This window comes from Petaurus breviceps, unplaced genomic scaffold (assembly GCF_028583685.1).
Source record: "Petaurus breviceps papuanus isolate PSGF00001 unplaced genomic scaffold, PetGlider_PUasm1.0 90919, whole genome shotgun sequence".
Taxonomy (NCBI): domain Eukaryota; kingdom Metazoa; phylum Chordata; class Mammalia; order Diprotodontia; family Petauridae; genus Petaurus; species Petaurus breviceps.
The window spans coordinates 4,533,562-4,550,898 of record NW_027187378.1 but is presented as its reverse complement, the minus strand read 5'-3'; the positions used below and the strand labels follow the sequence as shown (position 1 = coordinate 4,550,898).

Sequence of the window (17,337 nt, the reverse complement as noted above, 5' to 3'; positions counted from 1 at the left end):
TTTGAAGAAATTATCAAGGAAAACTTCCCTGATATTCTAGAACCAGAGAACCAAAATAGACATTGAAACAATTCATAGATCACCTCTTGAAAAGGATCCCCAAAAGAAAACTCCTATGAATATTATAGCCAAATTCCAGAGTTCCCCAGTCAAGGAGAAAATATTACAAGCAGCCAGGAAGAAACAGTTTGAGTATTGTGGAAACACAATCAGGATAACACAAGATCTAGCAGCTTCAACATTAAAGGATTAGAGGGCTTAGAATATGTTATTCTGGAGGTCAAATAGGATTAAAACCAAGAATCACCTTTCCAGCAAAACTGAGTATAATGTTTCAGGGAAAAATATGGTCATTCAATGAAATAGAGGACTTTCAAGCATTCTTGATGAAAAAACCAGAGCTGAACAGAAAATTTCAAAATTTCAAATACAAGAATCAAGAGGAGCATGAAAAGGTAAACAGGAAAGAGAAATCATAAGGAACTTACACTCCTACATGGAAAGACGATATTTGTAACTCATGAAACTTTTCTCAGTATTAGGGTAGTTGAAGGGAATATATATGTATTTATATATGTATATGTACATATGTATGTATAGTGTGTATGTATAGGTGTGTGTATATATATATATACATATATAAATACGTATATATTCTCTCTAACTAGACAGAGGGCACAAGATGAGTTGAATATGAAGGAATGATATCTAAAAATAAAATTAAGAAGTGAGAGAGGAATATATTGGGAGAAGGAGAAAGGGAGCAATAGAATAGGGTGAATTATCTCACATAAAAGAGGCAAAATGTTATGAAAATAGGAGTATTTGAAAATTAGAATGTTTCAAACACAATCAAATTACTGCATGAAAAAAGAAAAATATTAAAATTAAAAGACGAGAAAAACAGCACGTTCCCCAAACAATTGATCTAGTAAACAGGATCTGCCTGAAGGCCATGACCAAATCAAGTGCTCTGATAGCATATTTCAAATAATAATGGAGACTAGAAAATGTAATAGAATGGAAGAAAGCTCTCTGAAACAGATACTTAAGATTAGGAATGCTATTCTCACAGCATAATGATTAAGAAATCTGTGGAGAAACAGTGGATTGTTTTTTAATTTCATGATTGTAGAATCAGTCTAGTGGTGTGTATCCACAATAGGGACTTAACAGACCTGGGCCTTATAGCTTTGCTGCTCAGAATCTAGAGCAGGACTGTGGAGTAAACCCATAGGTAAGTAACAAGGGCTAAGGCTGCTCTTAACACACACACATATGTATTCCTACATACATACACATATATGTTCTGTGCTACCTAAAATACTACCTTCACCTATAGATTTTTAATCTTTTCCTAGATGGATGACAAATCAATTATCTCTTTAATTTTTTTGTTGTTAGGAACGTGAAGGGGTTATTGCTTTATCATTGCACACAGGTTTTAGAGTCATGACTACAGTATTCAATTACTTTATGAATATGATTATATTATAATAAAATAAACCTTTTCTTTAGGTTGATAAAGAATTCAACACTCCCTTTCTCAGTTGTCTCCATTTAAAGTTTTGTGAGAGACTTTCTTATTTAAATTTAGCCCTAGTCTTTCAACCATTATTATTTTCTGATGCATTTAAACTCTGATAGAAACACAGTACAGAAAGATCAAAGTGTTTTTATTGAAAAAAAAAATTCAGTTGCAGAAACATAGAGTAAAAACCTGAAAATTAGCCCAAGCTGAGCCTGAGGTCAAGTTGGCTGAGAAAAGATATTTGGAAAACTTTTTGTTTTTGCTTTTAAGAAATCATTTCATTTATTTGGTATAGAGTAGAAAGAGATATGGTTTACTGTGCAGGACTGTTAGCTGAATCTTTGGTATTCCCTACTAATATTATGATTAGAAAGATGTGGAAAGCCTCAAGGCAGACCCCACGCTGGTGCAAACATAAGGGAAGACATGGACGAGAATGTCAAAGACTGGGCAGGCACAGATAGATTGTGATCTCCATGGTTGAACTATGTCTCCAGATTGAAGGGATAACCTCCCTTTGAATATCTGAGTAGTAGAATGAGCACTTGATAAGGGGTCAGTAGAGGCAACTTTCCCAGTTACCTATATATGTGACCTAGAACAAGTTCAAATAATGACTCTACTACTTAACAGATGTGTAACCTAGAACAATTCAATTAATCTCATATTATTTTAGGTACCTTTTCTGTAAAATAAAGGAAATGAACTAGATAATCTTAACAGTCCCTTTTGGCTTTTAGATCTTCAGTTGTAGATGTGAACAATGCTGACGGACAGTATTGTTGTTCAGTTATTTTTCAGTTCTGTCTGATGCTTTGTGACCCTATTTTGGGGTTTCCTTGTCAAAAAACTAGAGTGGTTTGCTGTTTCTTTCTCCAGCTCATTTTACAGATGAGGAAGCTGAGGAAAATAGTGTTAAATGACTTGTATAGGATCACACAGCTAGTAGGTGTCAGAAGATGTGTCTTTCTGACTCCAGGCCTGGCACTCTGTTGGCTAGGTGCCAGCTAGCTGCCAATATTACTTGTCTTTATAGTAACTCTTTAACTAGCACAAATATGTAAGATATGTATGCCCATGTAAGATATATGTATGTGTGTATGATTTACGTCAGTATAGGCTATCTGTATGTTTAGAGACATCTTATGGGTGACATGGATAGGTATCTCTAGAATCTGGCCCTCCTCTTTCCAAAGGAGACATGATTTTTGCTTTGAGAGGAATAAGAAAAGGGCTATAGATGTAAATTTGATTCTTTTCTTTCTTGTCTTCAAGGAGTATATTGAGCTAGAAAGCTCTTTGCCCTCTCAAACATAGTAAGTTCTGCTATAACATGACATATGTGTTTCTAAATGTTACCAAAATCCAACTATAAAAAACATAGGGCTTATGGGGAAAATTGGGTGAAAGGCACAACATTTAAAAGCATTATCAGTGACACAATTTAGGAATCTAATCAAATTGGCATTCAAATAGTTAAGAAATACATAATTGCTACAATAAATAGTGGAGGGATCAGGGCTGCTGGTCAGCCTGCATTTCAGTTCTCATGGGGGCTGACAAAGTCTTTGACAAGTTGGGCAGATCGAAACTCTTGACCTTGGGGGGTTATGACAGAAAGTGGGTGAGTGGTTTTGGGGACCATTTTTCCTCTGCTCACAACTTCTACTATACATGAAGATATACAGTAAGTGGTATTTTGCCTTGAAAAAGAACTCGTTTGCTCATGGAAGTGGGTATAGGAAGGGTTGTAGCTTATGAGACGTGAAGTGGTGCAGTTTTCTACATTCTTACTATTTGTTATGGACAAAATGTTTCTTATGGAAAAACAGTTATACATGGACTAACATAAAATTTGTATTATGCTTAAATTGTTCCCTAATATATCATGAAAGTAATTGGATGTTTTTGGAAGTGGAAAAAAAATTCATGTTTCCAAATAGAGACTACCTCTGATCTAAGGATATGGTATTTAGGGGTTCAGAAGGAAATCTGTTTCTACCATACCTCTTCAGGGCCCCAGAAAATAGGCCTTAGTTTAAACTTGGCAGTTGAGCTACTTTTCCCCAAATAATTGTTATATAAAAGGCCATTACAAAGAGCAAATAATAAGTTTATTTATCCAAGAAAAATGGAAGACAAAACTTGGAGAAATTCTGTAGATTAGAGTAAATAAAGGTTTGTTTTTTTTTTTTTTTTTTTTGCTGGGAGTGAGATATCTCAGCTTAAACCAGTAGAGAGGCCCTTGTCTCACCCAATGGGAAATTTGTTATTGTTCAATCATGTCTGACTCTTCCTGACACTATTTAGGGTTTTCTTGAAAAGATAATGGAGTAGTTTGCCATTTCCTTCACTACCTCATTGTATAGGTGAGGAGACTGAAGTAAATAGAGTTAAGTGACTTGTCTAGGTCACACAGCTAGTAAGTACTTGAAGACAGATTTGAACTCATCAAGATGAGTCTTTCTGATTCCAAGCCCAGTGCTCTAATCTACTGCACTTTAGCTTCCCCAAGGAGAAATATTCTCTGTAAAATCCCTCTATGGGGAGGCAAGCTGGCCATCAGAAGTATGTTGAAAAACTCTCTTCCTCTATATGTTTGCCTTTTCTAATGATGAATTTTCTGTGCATAGAAGAACCCTTGAAAAAGATAAAATATTTAAATGACCCTCAGTTTTTTTTATTTTGCCATAACAGTGGCAGAAAAGAGTGCTAAAAACTATACTGTTTTTACATGTCTGCAAAAGTTTAACTTCAAGTCAACATGTTAGAGGTTTGTTCAATAGCCAACAACTTGATATACTTGAAGGAACTAATCACATCCTGATATACCAGAGGTTCCCAAAATTATTTGGGCTATTGCCCCCTTTAAAAAAAAATTTACTCGTCCCCCTGGAAATCTACTTTCTTTAACTCTTTAGCAATTAAAAAAAATTGTGTCCTTTCAAAAATAATTTTTTTAAATGATGCATCTTAAATTTAAAAACTTATTGTAAATTTGGGCATTGAAATTTTGATGATGCAATATTGCATCATGTAACCATATAGTATCATATTGTCAGCAAGTCATTATACCACATATTCCTGCCAGTGCATGCTGGACTTCTCAACAATGAGCAACACTTTCATCTGCCAACATTTGCTTGTTAAGACCTGTTGGTGGATTTAACCATTGATGGGTTACTTGCATTTTTTGTGTTTGGAAAATAATGTAATCACTATGACTTTAATTCTGTTACACAACAGATGAAACGTGTATTAAAGGTTTTTCAAAGTTTTCTTTTCTTCTTTTCTTATACTTCCACCATTCCCTTATTTTTATTCAGTATCTCCCTTCCCTCCCATCATTTCAGCACCCCACAGGGGGTGGTATCACCCACTTTTGGAACCTATGTATATAAGTTATTTCTCAGGAAGCCTTCCCTTTTACTTTTTTTTTTTTTTGGAGGGCAATTGGGGTTAAGCAACTTGCCCAAGGTCAGACGGCTAGTTTTTATGTTGTGTCTGAGGCTGGATTTGAACTCAGGTCGTCCTGACTCCAGGGCTGGTGCTCTATTCACTGTGCCACCTAGCCACCCCTAAATTTTTTTTTTTGCTTTTTGGAGGGGGAAGGTAGGGCAGCTGGGGTTAAGTGACTTGCCTAAGGTCACATGGCTAGTTTTTGTGTTAATTGTCTGAAGCCGAATTTGAACTCAGGTCCTCCTGACACCAGGGCCAGTGCCCTATTCACTGCACCACCTAGCTACCCCAGAAGCCATACCTTTTAAGAGAAAAAGTAATTCAGCAAAACTAACCAACACATCAGTAAAATCTGACAGTATGTGTAATTTTACACACTCATAATTGTCCACCTCTGCACATATGGAGGAAGATGCTTTGCATGGTCCCACTTCTTCATGCCACCAAAGGCCATCATTTTAACATAAATATCCTCTGATTGAGGCTATGTGGTTTGAACCATGAGGCAACAGAATCTAAGAACAAAAATTGCTAATAATTCATAAAGGATCTTATTCATGATATGGAAAACTAGAAATTGAGGGGAACTGGTCATGGGATGAGAATGAAGGATACCAGATATAGTTTAATAGGTATTTATGAAATCGAGAAACAGAAACAAGCCTCTAAAATGTTGGGTAGAGAGTTTCCTAAAGGGTTTATGGAAGGATGTAGATGAGAACTGTACAGGAGAACAAAAAAAATGTATGAATTGATTTCAGTCTATACCAGTGGAGCAAGTAGAACTTGGAAGAAATCATTGGAAATGATCATACTGTCGATCAATCAGCAAACATTTATTAAATGCCTACTATATGCCAGGTACTGTCCTAAGTTCTGGGGATGCAAAAAGAGGCAAAAGATATTCCCTGCCTTCAAGGAACTTACAATCTGATGGTGTGTGTGTGTACTGGGGGAGGGTCAAAACAACATGCAAACAAGGAAATGCTAGGCAAGCTATAGGATTAATACAAAATAATTAACAGAGGAAAGGTACTGGAATTAAGAAGGGTTGGGGAAGGCTTCCTGTAGAAGGTGGGATTTTAGTTCAGACTCAAAGGAAGTCGTGGAGGTCAGTAGTTAGAGGGGAGGAGTGAGAGCATTTCAGGCATGGGAAACAGCCATAGAGAATACTAAGATGGAATGTCTTGTTTGTGCAACAACTAGGAAGCTGATGTTACTGGATTGAGAAATGAGGGGTCAAGGAATTGGAGGCCATAGTGCAAATAGAGAGTAGGGTTATGTAAGGGAATGTGGAAAACCAATATATTATGGTCAAATAAGGGAATTTCAGAAGTCTTTGAATGTGGAGGTGGTACATTTGTGGATGATGACAAGAATTGGGGTATCACCATCTTTGTGTGTGACTGAGGTGGGGTGGAGGAGTGACTCATAGGAGGTAAGTAGGGTAAGGAACTAAGTGGTTAAGATGTTTGAGGGAGACTCAGTATGTTGATGTCCTCTAGTATGAGGACAGGTGTTAAGGAGGAAAGAGAAATTGTGAACCAGGTATCAAACTAAATGAGGAAGGAAGGAAGTGACTTGGGGGTGGGGGGCGGTCTATAGACAATAGCCACCAGGATTTTGATTAGGTGGTAAATGTGAATAACGGGGATGTCAAAGGAAAACAGTTTGATGAGTAATGGAGGAAGGGGGAGAACCTGGAAGTGGCATTGGGGATCAAGGCGTATGCCACCTCCCCTCTCTAATCAGTGTGCTAAGGAGAATGAATAAGTAAAGGTGTAGCCAGATTTGGAAAGGGTCATCAGGGAAACTGTCATAAGGGGGAAGCTGGGTTTCAGAAAAAGTTCATACATGGAATGAGTGGGAGAGGAAAAGATCTAAGATGAAGGGAAGTTTACTGCTTATCAACAGGCATTTCAGAAGATACAGTGCCTTGCACATAATTGACTTTAATAAATGTTTGTGAATTTGAACTGAATATAAAATTCAGGATAGCCTATCTCACACAATAGCTTATCTTATAGTTATTCTAAATTAGTAGTAATTAGGTATTACTGTCTTGAAAATAGCATACTGCAGGGCCTAAAGCAAGAGGAAATTTCTCCCTATTCTCCCTACAATAATTATAATGCAAAACGAAGTAAAATAAGAAAATAAGAGAGGTAGGAAGTACCAAGTGAGGTAGGACAGATTATTTTTGCCTGGGTGGGGATCAGTGAAGGCTTTGTGGAGGAGGTAGAATTTGGGCGGGACCTTAAAGGATGGGCAGGATTTCAAAAGGTGAAATTAGGGGTGGGGTGAGGAGTAGAACTACATTCCAGACATATGGGAACAATGCGAGCAAGGGCACTGAGGATGTATTAAGTGTGTTCAAAATAATGATAAATTCAATTTGATTAATATGTACTGATTTTAGAAGGAAATTATGAGAAATTAAGCTAGAAAGGTTAGGAAGTGCTAGGTTTGGGAAGGATTCTAATTCCAGATAAGGGATTTGGACTTTCAGATCTGCATGTTAAAGAAGATTAAATTGACAGAGTTATTCAGTAAAGATTGGAGGGAAGGCAGTGAAAATGGGGATCTTAATTAAAAGTTTATTGCTATAACATAGGTAGGAGGTGGTAATAAGGACCGTCCAAGAATAATGATAGTAGAAATGGGAAGGAAATGATCCTAATGGTACATAAAGCATGGGCTAGTACGCTGGCATATCCAGGGAAAGCCTTCCCATTGGCCTTTTCCCCAAAGAAAGAAGGTTCCTAGGTAAGACAGGAAGTTTAAGAGAGAGTGACTTTTTGTTGTTGTGTTTTTGTTGTAGTTGAGTCGTTTTAGCTTGTCTGGCTCTTCCTGACCCCATTTGGGATTTTCTTGGCAAAGATAATGGAATGGTTTGCCATTTCCTTCACCAGATCATTTTATGTATTAAGAACTGAGGCAAACAGGGGTATGTGACTTGCCCATTGGTCACATAGCTAACAAGTGTCTAAGACCAGATTTGAACTCATAAAGATGAGTCTTCCTGATTCCAAACCCAGCACTATATCCATTATGCCACTATTTTTTAAAGGATTGTTAAATTAATTGTTAAATTTATTAAATTTAAATAAATAAATAAATTGTTACATAAATTAATAATTAAGTGAAAAGTTAAATGAATAAATAAATTGTTAAATTAATAATTTTAAGGATTGTTAAAATCAGGAGCAGATAGGTGGGTGCAGTGGATAGAGTGCCAGGCTTGGAGTCAGAAAGACTCATCTTCCTGAGTTCAAATCTCTCCTGAGACACTTACTAGTTGTGTGACTCTAGGCAAGTCACTTTAGCTCCATTTACCTTAGTTTACTCCTCTTTAAAAATGAACTAGAAAAGGAGATGGCAAACCACTCCAGTATCTTAGGCAAGAAAACTCCAAATGCATTCACGAAGAGTTAAACATGACTGAAAAATGACTGAACAACAACAAAAATATTAGTGGTAATTTTTATGGGAGCAAAGAAGTAGAAATTTAAGTAGGTTAGATACTGTGGTATTTGAATGTAATGGGAATATTACTGTACCATAGGAAACAACAAATATGAAGAATTCAGAAAATTATTGTTATTAAATCAGAGGAGAATTAGAATAAATTCCATAATGATTATGTGATATAATATATATATATAATTATTCAGAGAATCATAATACTATCATTAACCCAGAGAATTAAGATTTATGAATGGATCAAGAGTGAAGTAAAGAGGACCAGGAAAATAATATGCACAGTGAGTATAACAATATAAATTTAAGAAATCCCAAATAAATAAAAACAGAATCAAATGCATAAATATTGTAACAAAGCTTGGCAACAGAATAGAGTTAAGAAAATGCATCCTTTTTTGTAAAGGTGGGGAGGTATGGCTGCATAATGTTACAAATACCATCCAAAATTGGTTAGTTTTATAAAACTAAAATAAAAATTAAAAAAAAAAATCTTTGTTATAAAGGATGGCTTCCTGAATAAGGAAAGCGGGGAGGGTTATATTCGGAAAGATAATATTAAAAACAAAAATATCAATAAAAATTAATTTAAAATCATTTTGGGAAAGTTTGATTGTATTTTTAGGTAGAAGGAAAAGAAAAGGAGATACTGAAGATTCCTTGATTTGAGGGGACATGATTGGCCCAGTGTGATAGTAATGGCAATTAAAGATTCCCCTGTATTGGCTTGGTTTTCAAATTGATTGTGTTAAATCCCAGAGTTTGTTAATCCCACCTGTGGGATGGGCTTGTTGATGTGAAAAGAAAGTCCTGAATTGGGAGGAGCTGGTGACGTAGATTTGGAGACACAAGAGAGAGGCGGAAGATCTTTTTTGGTAGCTGCACCTCGTGGGGAGAGAGAGAGACTAAGAGAATTGCTGGTGGCCGCTTTGAATTGCCCTGGACTTTTGAGACCTGCCCCCTGAGCTGCCAAGGACTGAGGAGACATGGCTGTTTTGCTGGTACTTTGTCTGTCTGTTTTGATGTTATTTTGCCAGATTTGTCCACTGGTGAAAGACTGTCCTTTTGTTGAAGAAGTCCTGGAACCTGGCTGTTGGCTAAGAAGGCCTGAGACTGTCCTGCAGACAGAGAGTGAATACTGTCCACTGGTGAGGGACAGTACTGTTGTTGCAGGGGTCTGGAGACTGTCCTGCAGACAGAATGAATACTGTCCACTGGTGAGGGACAGTGCTGTTGTTGCAGGGGTCTGGGAGCCTTTCTGTTGGTTCAGAAGCCCTGAAGAAGGATTTTCTTGTTGTATGTTTACAGAAATCCTGGGAGAGGGCTTTGCTAATGTGTTCAGGGGTTCTAGGACTGTTCTACAGACAGAGGACAAATTCATGAAGGGACTGGCAATGTATCTTATGGCCTTGCTAAGCCTTGTCTCCCCAGGAACTAAGATTGCTGAGAACTTGCCTCGTGTCAAGATGAAGAAAAGAGCTCCATTTGGGTATTAAGTGCTGTGTTTAAACTTGATGTAACTCTGGGGTAGATTCAATTGTGATCCAGGAGGTGGGGAACTTTTGACCTTATTGTGCTCTGTGATTGACAAGTGAAGGTACTTTACCTATGTTTGGAAACTAATCTCCATTTGAGAAGAGGGGTTTTGTGGTGGACTTAATTAAGGTATAGCCTAGGGGTGGAGTAGTATTTAGAACTGGGACTTTGTAATTGATTGAATGATTGGAAGATCCTGGGGTGGGGTAGTACTTGGAGATTATTTAATCACACTTAGTAAATGCTGTATTTTGAATGATGTCATGTTTTGATCTTCTCTGTTCTGGGTTTGTTACTGAATAAAATAGAGAGCACCTATGCTGGTATTTTGAACCTGGGAAGTTGCCTTCTTTTGGTATTACATTACACCCAGCGAAGTCTTGGAGGGGGAAAAAGATGAGGGGAAATGGAACAAAGTACACAGGTGAAGAGTTAGCCTTAGAGTAGATACAGATTTCCTTTGATATAGCAGACACTGAAAAACTTGGTGGATAGCAATTTACTTTTCCTTTCTCTTTTTAGTAATTTACTCTCTACAGAGTGGGAGGAAGTGAGATTGATGGGGTATAGGCCCAAGCTGAGACCTTCACCCCTTACCCCAAAAGAATTTGGGTCCCATTTTCTTGAGGGGGGAATAATAGGGTAGAGGCTTTGGGAACCCTCTTGAATCTTCCCACTTGATCTGGCTTTCCCCAGAGGCCAAAAGCCTTCCAAAGCCTTCCATTATTATGCCCAAATCTCTGTTACCCTTAACCTAGCCTAGCCCTCCAGTGCCTCTACCTGCTTCCCACCCTTGATCCTACCCTTAATCCTATTCTCTTGGTTCCTGGGAATTTGACCTCTAGTCACCCCAATCCCATCAAGATCCTCCTTAGACTTCTCCTCAAGACCCTCCTTAAACCCCTCCTCTAGTCACCTCAGTCTACTAGACCACCCCTAGATCCATCCCACAGTCTTTCTGTATATGAGATCCATCTTGCCTCCATGAAGGTGCTCAGATCCTGTCTAGCCTGACAAAGACTCAGGGTTCAATCTGGCCTGCTCATATTAGTGATACAAATGCTCAGGTTCCTCAAGAGTCTACCCAATATGGCGAATCTTTAATAAATTTTGTTTTACTTTGGCTGAAATAAGACTTGGGTTGAATTCATTCAGGACAGTATTACTGGCGTATTGGTATTTTAAGCTCCCGAGTATCCCTAAACCTAAAATCATCTGTTGTGAATATGAAGGGACTGAGGGTTTGAGAAGAAAGAAAACATGTAGAAGATTAATGAATAGAATTTCATAATATTCCATTAAGCTCCACTGGGGTAATAGTACAAATATTTAGTAAAGGGAGTCCAATCATTTTTTGAGTCTTACTCCAGCAGTGTGCCCAGGAGTACTAGGGAAAAATCTGACTGGAGATTAGTCTGAGATTACAGGGCCAAAGAAGTAGGAATAAGATGATTTAAGGGAACACATACTTAAGGCTCCAGTTTGTAAGTGGCTTTTTCTCCTTACAGTTTAGGGCCTATAGATTTGGGCTAAAGAGAACAATTCACCTATTGCTTGGTTGCAGAGGTTTTTGTACATCACCATCACCAGTCAGTATTTACTGAGTGAGGACTGACTATCTATAGCTTTCAGATGGTTTACTTAAGATACCATGAGGTAGCACAGTGAGACTAAAGGAATGCTGGATTGGGTTCCAGGGCCATCACAGAACTATGGGAGGGGAAGACCCTTAGAGTTTCTGACTAGAACAGAAAACAATTGCTATTTATACTCCTTCTAAGTCACCAAAATCTAAATAGTGGGCCCTCCAGGCTTGGGTAGGAGCTATTATTAGCCATTCTATGAGAGCCAGAACAATTTAGGTTTAAAAGTATAATCAAATAGCTCTATTTGAAACACAATGTTGTTTTTTTTTAAAGCCTGCTTTTTAAGAGTATATTTCAAGAAATCATAAATGAAAAATCACAGGACAAAAAGTTAATTATCCTAGATTTTTTGTTTCTATTTATTTTATAAGAAGAAATAGAGCATAAAACTATACTAGTGAGGAACCTCAACTTTGCTCTGTCAGAGCTAGATAAATCTAACCATAAAATAACAAGAAAGAAGTTGAGATGGATAACATTTTAGAAAAGTTAGATATGATAGACTTATGGATAAAATGGAATTTATTACACAGCTGCATATGGCACCTATGCAAACCATATTAAGGCATAAAAACCTCATAGCCAAATGTATAAAAGCAGAAATATTAAATGCATCCTTTTCAGACAATAATGCATCAGAAATTACATTCAATAAATAACCATGGAAACATAGATTAAAAATTAATTGAAAACTAAATAATTTTGAAGAATGAATCAAAGAACAAATGATAGAAACATAATTTCAATAAAGAGAATGAAAACAATTCAGCAACATACCAAAATGCATGAGATGAAGCCAAAGCAGTATGTGGAGGAAAATTTATGTCTCTAAATTCTTAAATAAATAAGAAAGAGAAAGAGCAAATGAATGAAATGGACATGTGTCATAGTAATGGAATATAAAGATCCCCCTGTATTGGCTTGGTTTTCAAACTGATTGTGTTAAAACCCAGAGCTTGTGAATCCCACTTGTGGGATGGATTTGTTGATGTGAAAAGAGAGGGCTGAACTGGTAGGAGCTAGAGAGACACAAGAAAAGAGAAAGTCAGAAGAACTTTTTGGAAGCAGCACCTTAGAGGCAGAGAGAGACGGAGAGGATTTCTGAGGGCCACTTTGAATTGCCCAGGACTTTTGAGAGCTGCCAAGGACTGAGGAGACATGGCTGTTATGCTGGTACTTTGTCTATCTGTTTTGATGTTTTTTTGCCAGATTTGTCCACTGGTGAAAGACTGTGCAGTTGTTGCAGAGGTCTTGGAACCTTGCTGTTGGTTCAGAGCTCCTGAGACTGTTCTGCAGACAGAGAGTGAATTCTGTCCACTGGTGAAGGACAGTCCTGTTGTTGCAGAGGTTTTGGAACCTTGCTGTTGGTTCAGAAGCCCTGAAGAAGGATTTTCTTGTTGTATGTTTACAGAAATCCTGGAAGAGGGTATTGCTAATGTTTTCAGGGTTCCTAGGACTGTTCTGCAGACAGAGAATGAATTAATGAAGAGACTGGCAATGTATCTTGTGGCCTTGCTAAGCTTTGTCTCCTCAGGAACAAAGATTGCTGAGAACTTGCCTCGGGTCAAGATGAAGAAAAGACCTCCATTTGGGTATTAAGTGCTGTGAGTAAGCTTGTTGTAACTCTGGGGTAGATTCAATTGTGATCCAAGGGTGGGGAACTTTTGACCTTTTTGTGTTCTTTGATTGAACAAATGAATGTACTTTACTTATGATTGGAAACTAATCTCCATTTGAGAAGAGGGGCTTTGTGATGGACTAAATTGAATGTACAGCCTAGGGGTGGAGTAGTATTTAGAACAGGGTCTTTGGGATTGATTAAATGAATGTAATGTCCAGGGGTGGGGTAGTACTTGATTAAATCACACTTGGGGGTAGTACTTGGAGATTATTGAATCACACTTAGTAAATGCTGTATTTTGAATGATGTCATATTTTGATCTTCTCTGTTCTTAATTTTTCACTGAATAAAATGGAGAGCACCTATGCTGGTATTTTGAACCTTGGGAAGTTGCCTTTGCTTGGCATTACAACATGCAACTAAAAAAAACTAGAAAAAGAACAAATTAAAAATTTACAAATAAACACTAAATTGGAAATTCTGAAAATCAAAGGAGAAATATAAAAATTGAAAGTAAAAAAAATTGAACTAATATTAAAACTAGGAGCTGGTTTTATTTTTTAAAAATAAAATAGATAAACAATTGGTTAATTCAATTAAAAAAAGAGCAAAACCAAATTGTCAGTATCAGAAATGAAAAGGGTGAATTCACCACCAGTGAAGAGGAAATTAAAGCAATTTTAGAAGCTATTTTGCCCAAATGTGTGCCAATATATCTGACAATCTAGTGAAATGGATGAAAATTTACAAAAATATAAATTGCCCATATTAACAGAAGAGAAAATAGAATCCTTAAATAACCCTATCTTAGAAAAAGAAATTGAATAAGCCATCAGTGAGCTCCCTAAGAAAAAATCCTCAGGACCAGATGGATTTACAAGTGAATTAGATCAAATAATAAACTATTTGGAAAAACAGGCAAAGAAGGAATCCTACCAAATTCCTTTTATGACACAAATATGTTGCTGATACTTAAATCAAGAAGAACAAAAACAGAGAACACTCCAAACCAATTTCCCAAATGAATATTGATGCAGAAAAATTTAACCAAAATGCTATCAAGAAGATTATAGCAATATTATCTCAAAGATCATACAAGTAGGATTTATACCAAGAATGCATGACTGGTTCAATATAAGGAAAAGTATCAGCATAATTGACTATATCAATAACAAAGCCAACAGAAACCATATGGTTATCTCAATAGATGCAGAAAAAGCTTTTGACAAAATAAAGTACTCATTTCTATTAAAAACATTAGAAAGCATAGATATAAATGGAGTTATCCTTAAAATAATAAGTAGCATGTGTCTATCAGCACATCTATCTAACTATCAGCAAACATCTATAATATGTATAAACTAGGAATCTTCACTATAAGATCAAAGGTGAAGCAAGGATACTCATTATCAACTCTGTTACTCAGTATTGTTCTAGAAATATCAGCTATAGCAATAAGAGAAAAAGAAATTAAAGAATTTAGAACTGGTAATGAGGAAACAAATCTATCACTCTTTGTAGATGATATGATGGTATACTTAGAAAATCCTAGGGAATCAACTAAAAAACTAGTTGAAATAATTAACTGAAGATCTAAATGAAATGGATGAAAATTCACAAGAATATAAATGGCTCAGATTAATAGAATGGGAAATAGAATACTTAACCTTATTTTAGAAAAATAAATTGAAAAAGTCAAAAATGAATCCCCAAATGAAAAAAAGTCCAGACCAAGTGAATGCTATGAAACATTTATAGAAACATTAATTCTACTACTACCTAAAGTGTTTGAAAAATAGGTAAAGAAAGAATCCTGCCAAATTCCTTCTATGACACGAATATAGTCTTGATATTTAAACTAAGGAGACCCAAATAAGAGAGAAAATTATAGACACTTTTTTCTAGTGAATATTGATATCAAATATTGCATTAGTAGTAGTAGTGGTTATGGATATCCATGCTTTACTAGATTTTATGGATAAGGCCTTTAGTATCTCCATTACGTAGAATGTTTGATCCCATGGTATCCAGGAATGATTTACCTCCCCCTCTCCCTCATCTTCCAATATTCCTGCCTGCTGAATGTTGCAGGATAAAGTAATGAAAGCAATATTTCACCCTCTAAGCATTTATGATACATGACTTTAACTAGATTCTCACTGCTGCCCAGAAATATTTGACCAAATGGAACACCTCTGTGTGTGTATATTTCTCTAAGAGTTCTCTGTGTACCCTCTCTTCCCAGTGACACTATGTGTAGTTGTATGAAAGTGTGCCCTTGTTTCATGGGATGGAAAGCATGTTTTGTTATTACTGTTCTTATAGTACTATTTCAGTAAATATCTTTCCTCTGAGCTAGTTGGGTCAACTGCCTGCCTGCCTGCCTATTAAAAGTGTAGTTACTCATGGAGATTGTGAGCTATGTAACTGTAAGGGTATGGACATACAAAGTACCTTGAAATTAGCAGTTGCTACAATGTAGAAATGAAATCCAGAAGGGTGGATTTGGTGAGGGAGAAAGAAGCCTAGAGGTATTACTACATACAGTGAGTAAACTGAGACCCAAAGAGGGGAAGTCCAACATCATAGAAGTAGTAAGTGCCAGGATCAGAACTGAAATCCGGATCTTCTGACTAAAGATTTATTGGGATTAAAAAAAACAAAACAACCCACCTTAAAAAGTTATAACTTTATAATTGCTTTATATTTCTTGTTTTGATTTATCTGTCACTTTAATTATAAAGGATTTTTATCCAGTTTCATTGTAGGATACCATAGCATTCACCCCTTCTTTCCACAAGTCTCCTTTTCCCCATCCTCCAAAGGGGCTGAATTTGAACATATATCTATGGAATTATTTATATAAAAGCTTTGGCAGTTTGTGTCAGCTCTATGGAGAGCTCTAAACATTAATCAAACTGAGTCAGTTAGTCCTAAAATGAATATGAAATGAGTGTTTCAGGAACCTAAATTAACTAGATTAGGGATTCTTAACTTGATATCTGTGATTTTTTTTAATAAATTTTTTATGACAGTTTCAGTATAATTGGTTTTCTTTGTAATCCTGTGTATTTTGTTTTACATATTTTAAACATTATTCTGAGAAGGGATCTATCAATTTCACCACACTGCAAAAGAGATTCATGGTACAAAAAAGTTGAGAACCCTTGACCTAATTGAAAGTCTACTATTTAATTACACTACATATCCCTTCTGTTAAAATTATAGGTGCATATGTATACATACATATATACATACAGAAAAAAAATTGTGAAAAAGTGTAGGGGTTATTGGAGGGTGGGTAAGATACTTATACATACTTTTTGCTCTTTTCGTTCTACAGCCATGTTGCATTTCTCTATTCCGTGGTTTCTCAAGAAATCTCGGAGGTAGCCAAATAATGTTCCAATTCCATAACCCAAATAAGTAAAAATAGCAACGTACATTGGTACTTCTTCAAAGGATTCAACAAATGGCTTATTGTAGAAATGCGGCTTTCCATTTTGCTGAAAATATAAAAGAAAATCTCAGGTTAATATAGTCTACATCATCAGTTATTCACATCTGCACTAGGCAGATGTTCTGGTGATTTTCAGTTCAAGTTTCTAAGTCTTTACATGGTAAAATATTTTTGCTTCTTGGCAGTTTGAGGTAGAAGAATTATCTGGCTGCTAAACAGGCAAGTGGATAGATTACTGGACCTGGGGTCAAGAAGACCTGAGTTCAGCTTCAGCTTTGGACACTCACAAACTCAATGACCCTGGGCAAGTCACTTAATCTCTCTTTGCCTTACTTAACTCTAAAATGGGCTGTTATGAGAATCAAATGAGAGAAAATTTGTAAAAGCAATTAGCACAGTGTTTGGCACATTGTAGGTGGTATGCATACATGGAATATTAAAAATATAAGAAGACAGTCAATAAGATACACTTAAAGGTGTCAGCTTCTTGTGAAAAGCACAACCTCCATACCAGTAAGAGCAATCATGAATAAAGGAGGCGAAAAATGCTCAGATGTCTAGATTAGCCTTTTTACAAATCAACAATCTACCACAGGTCAGGCAC

The 17,337-nt window shown here is 36.4% G+C and overlaps 1 protein-coding gene across 1 annotated transcript in view; it reads right to left on the bottom strand.

The window, feature by feature from the left end:
• The window catches only part of SPTLC3 (serine palmitoyltransferase long chain base subunit 3), a 192,712-nt gene that overhangs the window by 138,405 nt on the left and 36,970 nt on the right, over window positions 1-17,337 (bottom strand). The window contains exon 2 of the mRNA XM_069075429.1: window positions 16,594-16,779. Within this exon, the coding sequence (XP_068931530.1) occupies window positions 16,594-16,779 (186 nt within the window). The remainder of the gene's footprint in view (window positions 1-16,593; window positions 16,780-17,337) is intronic.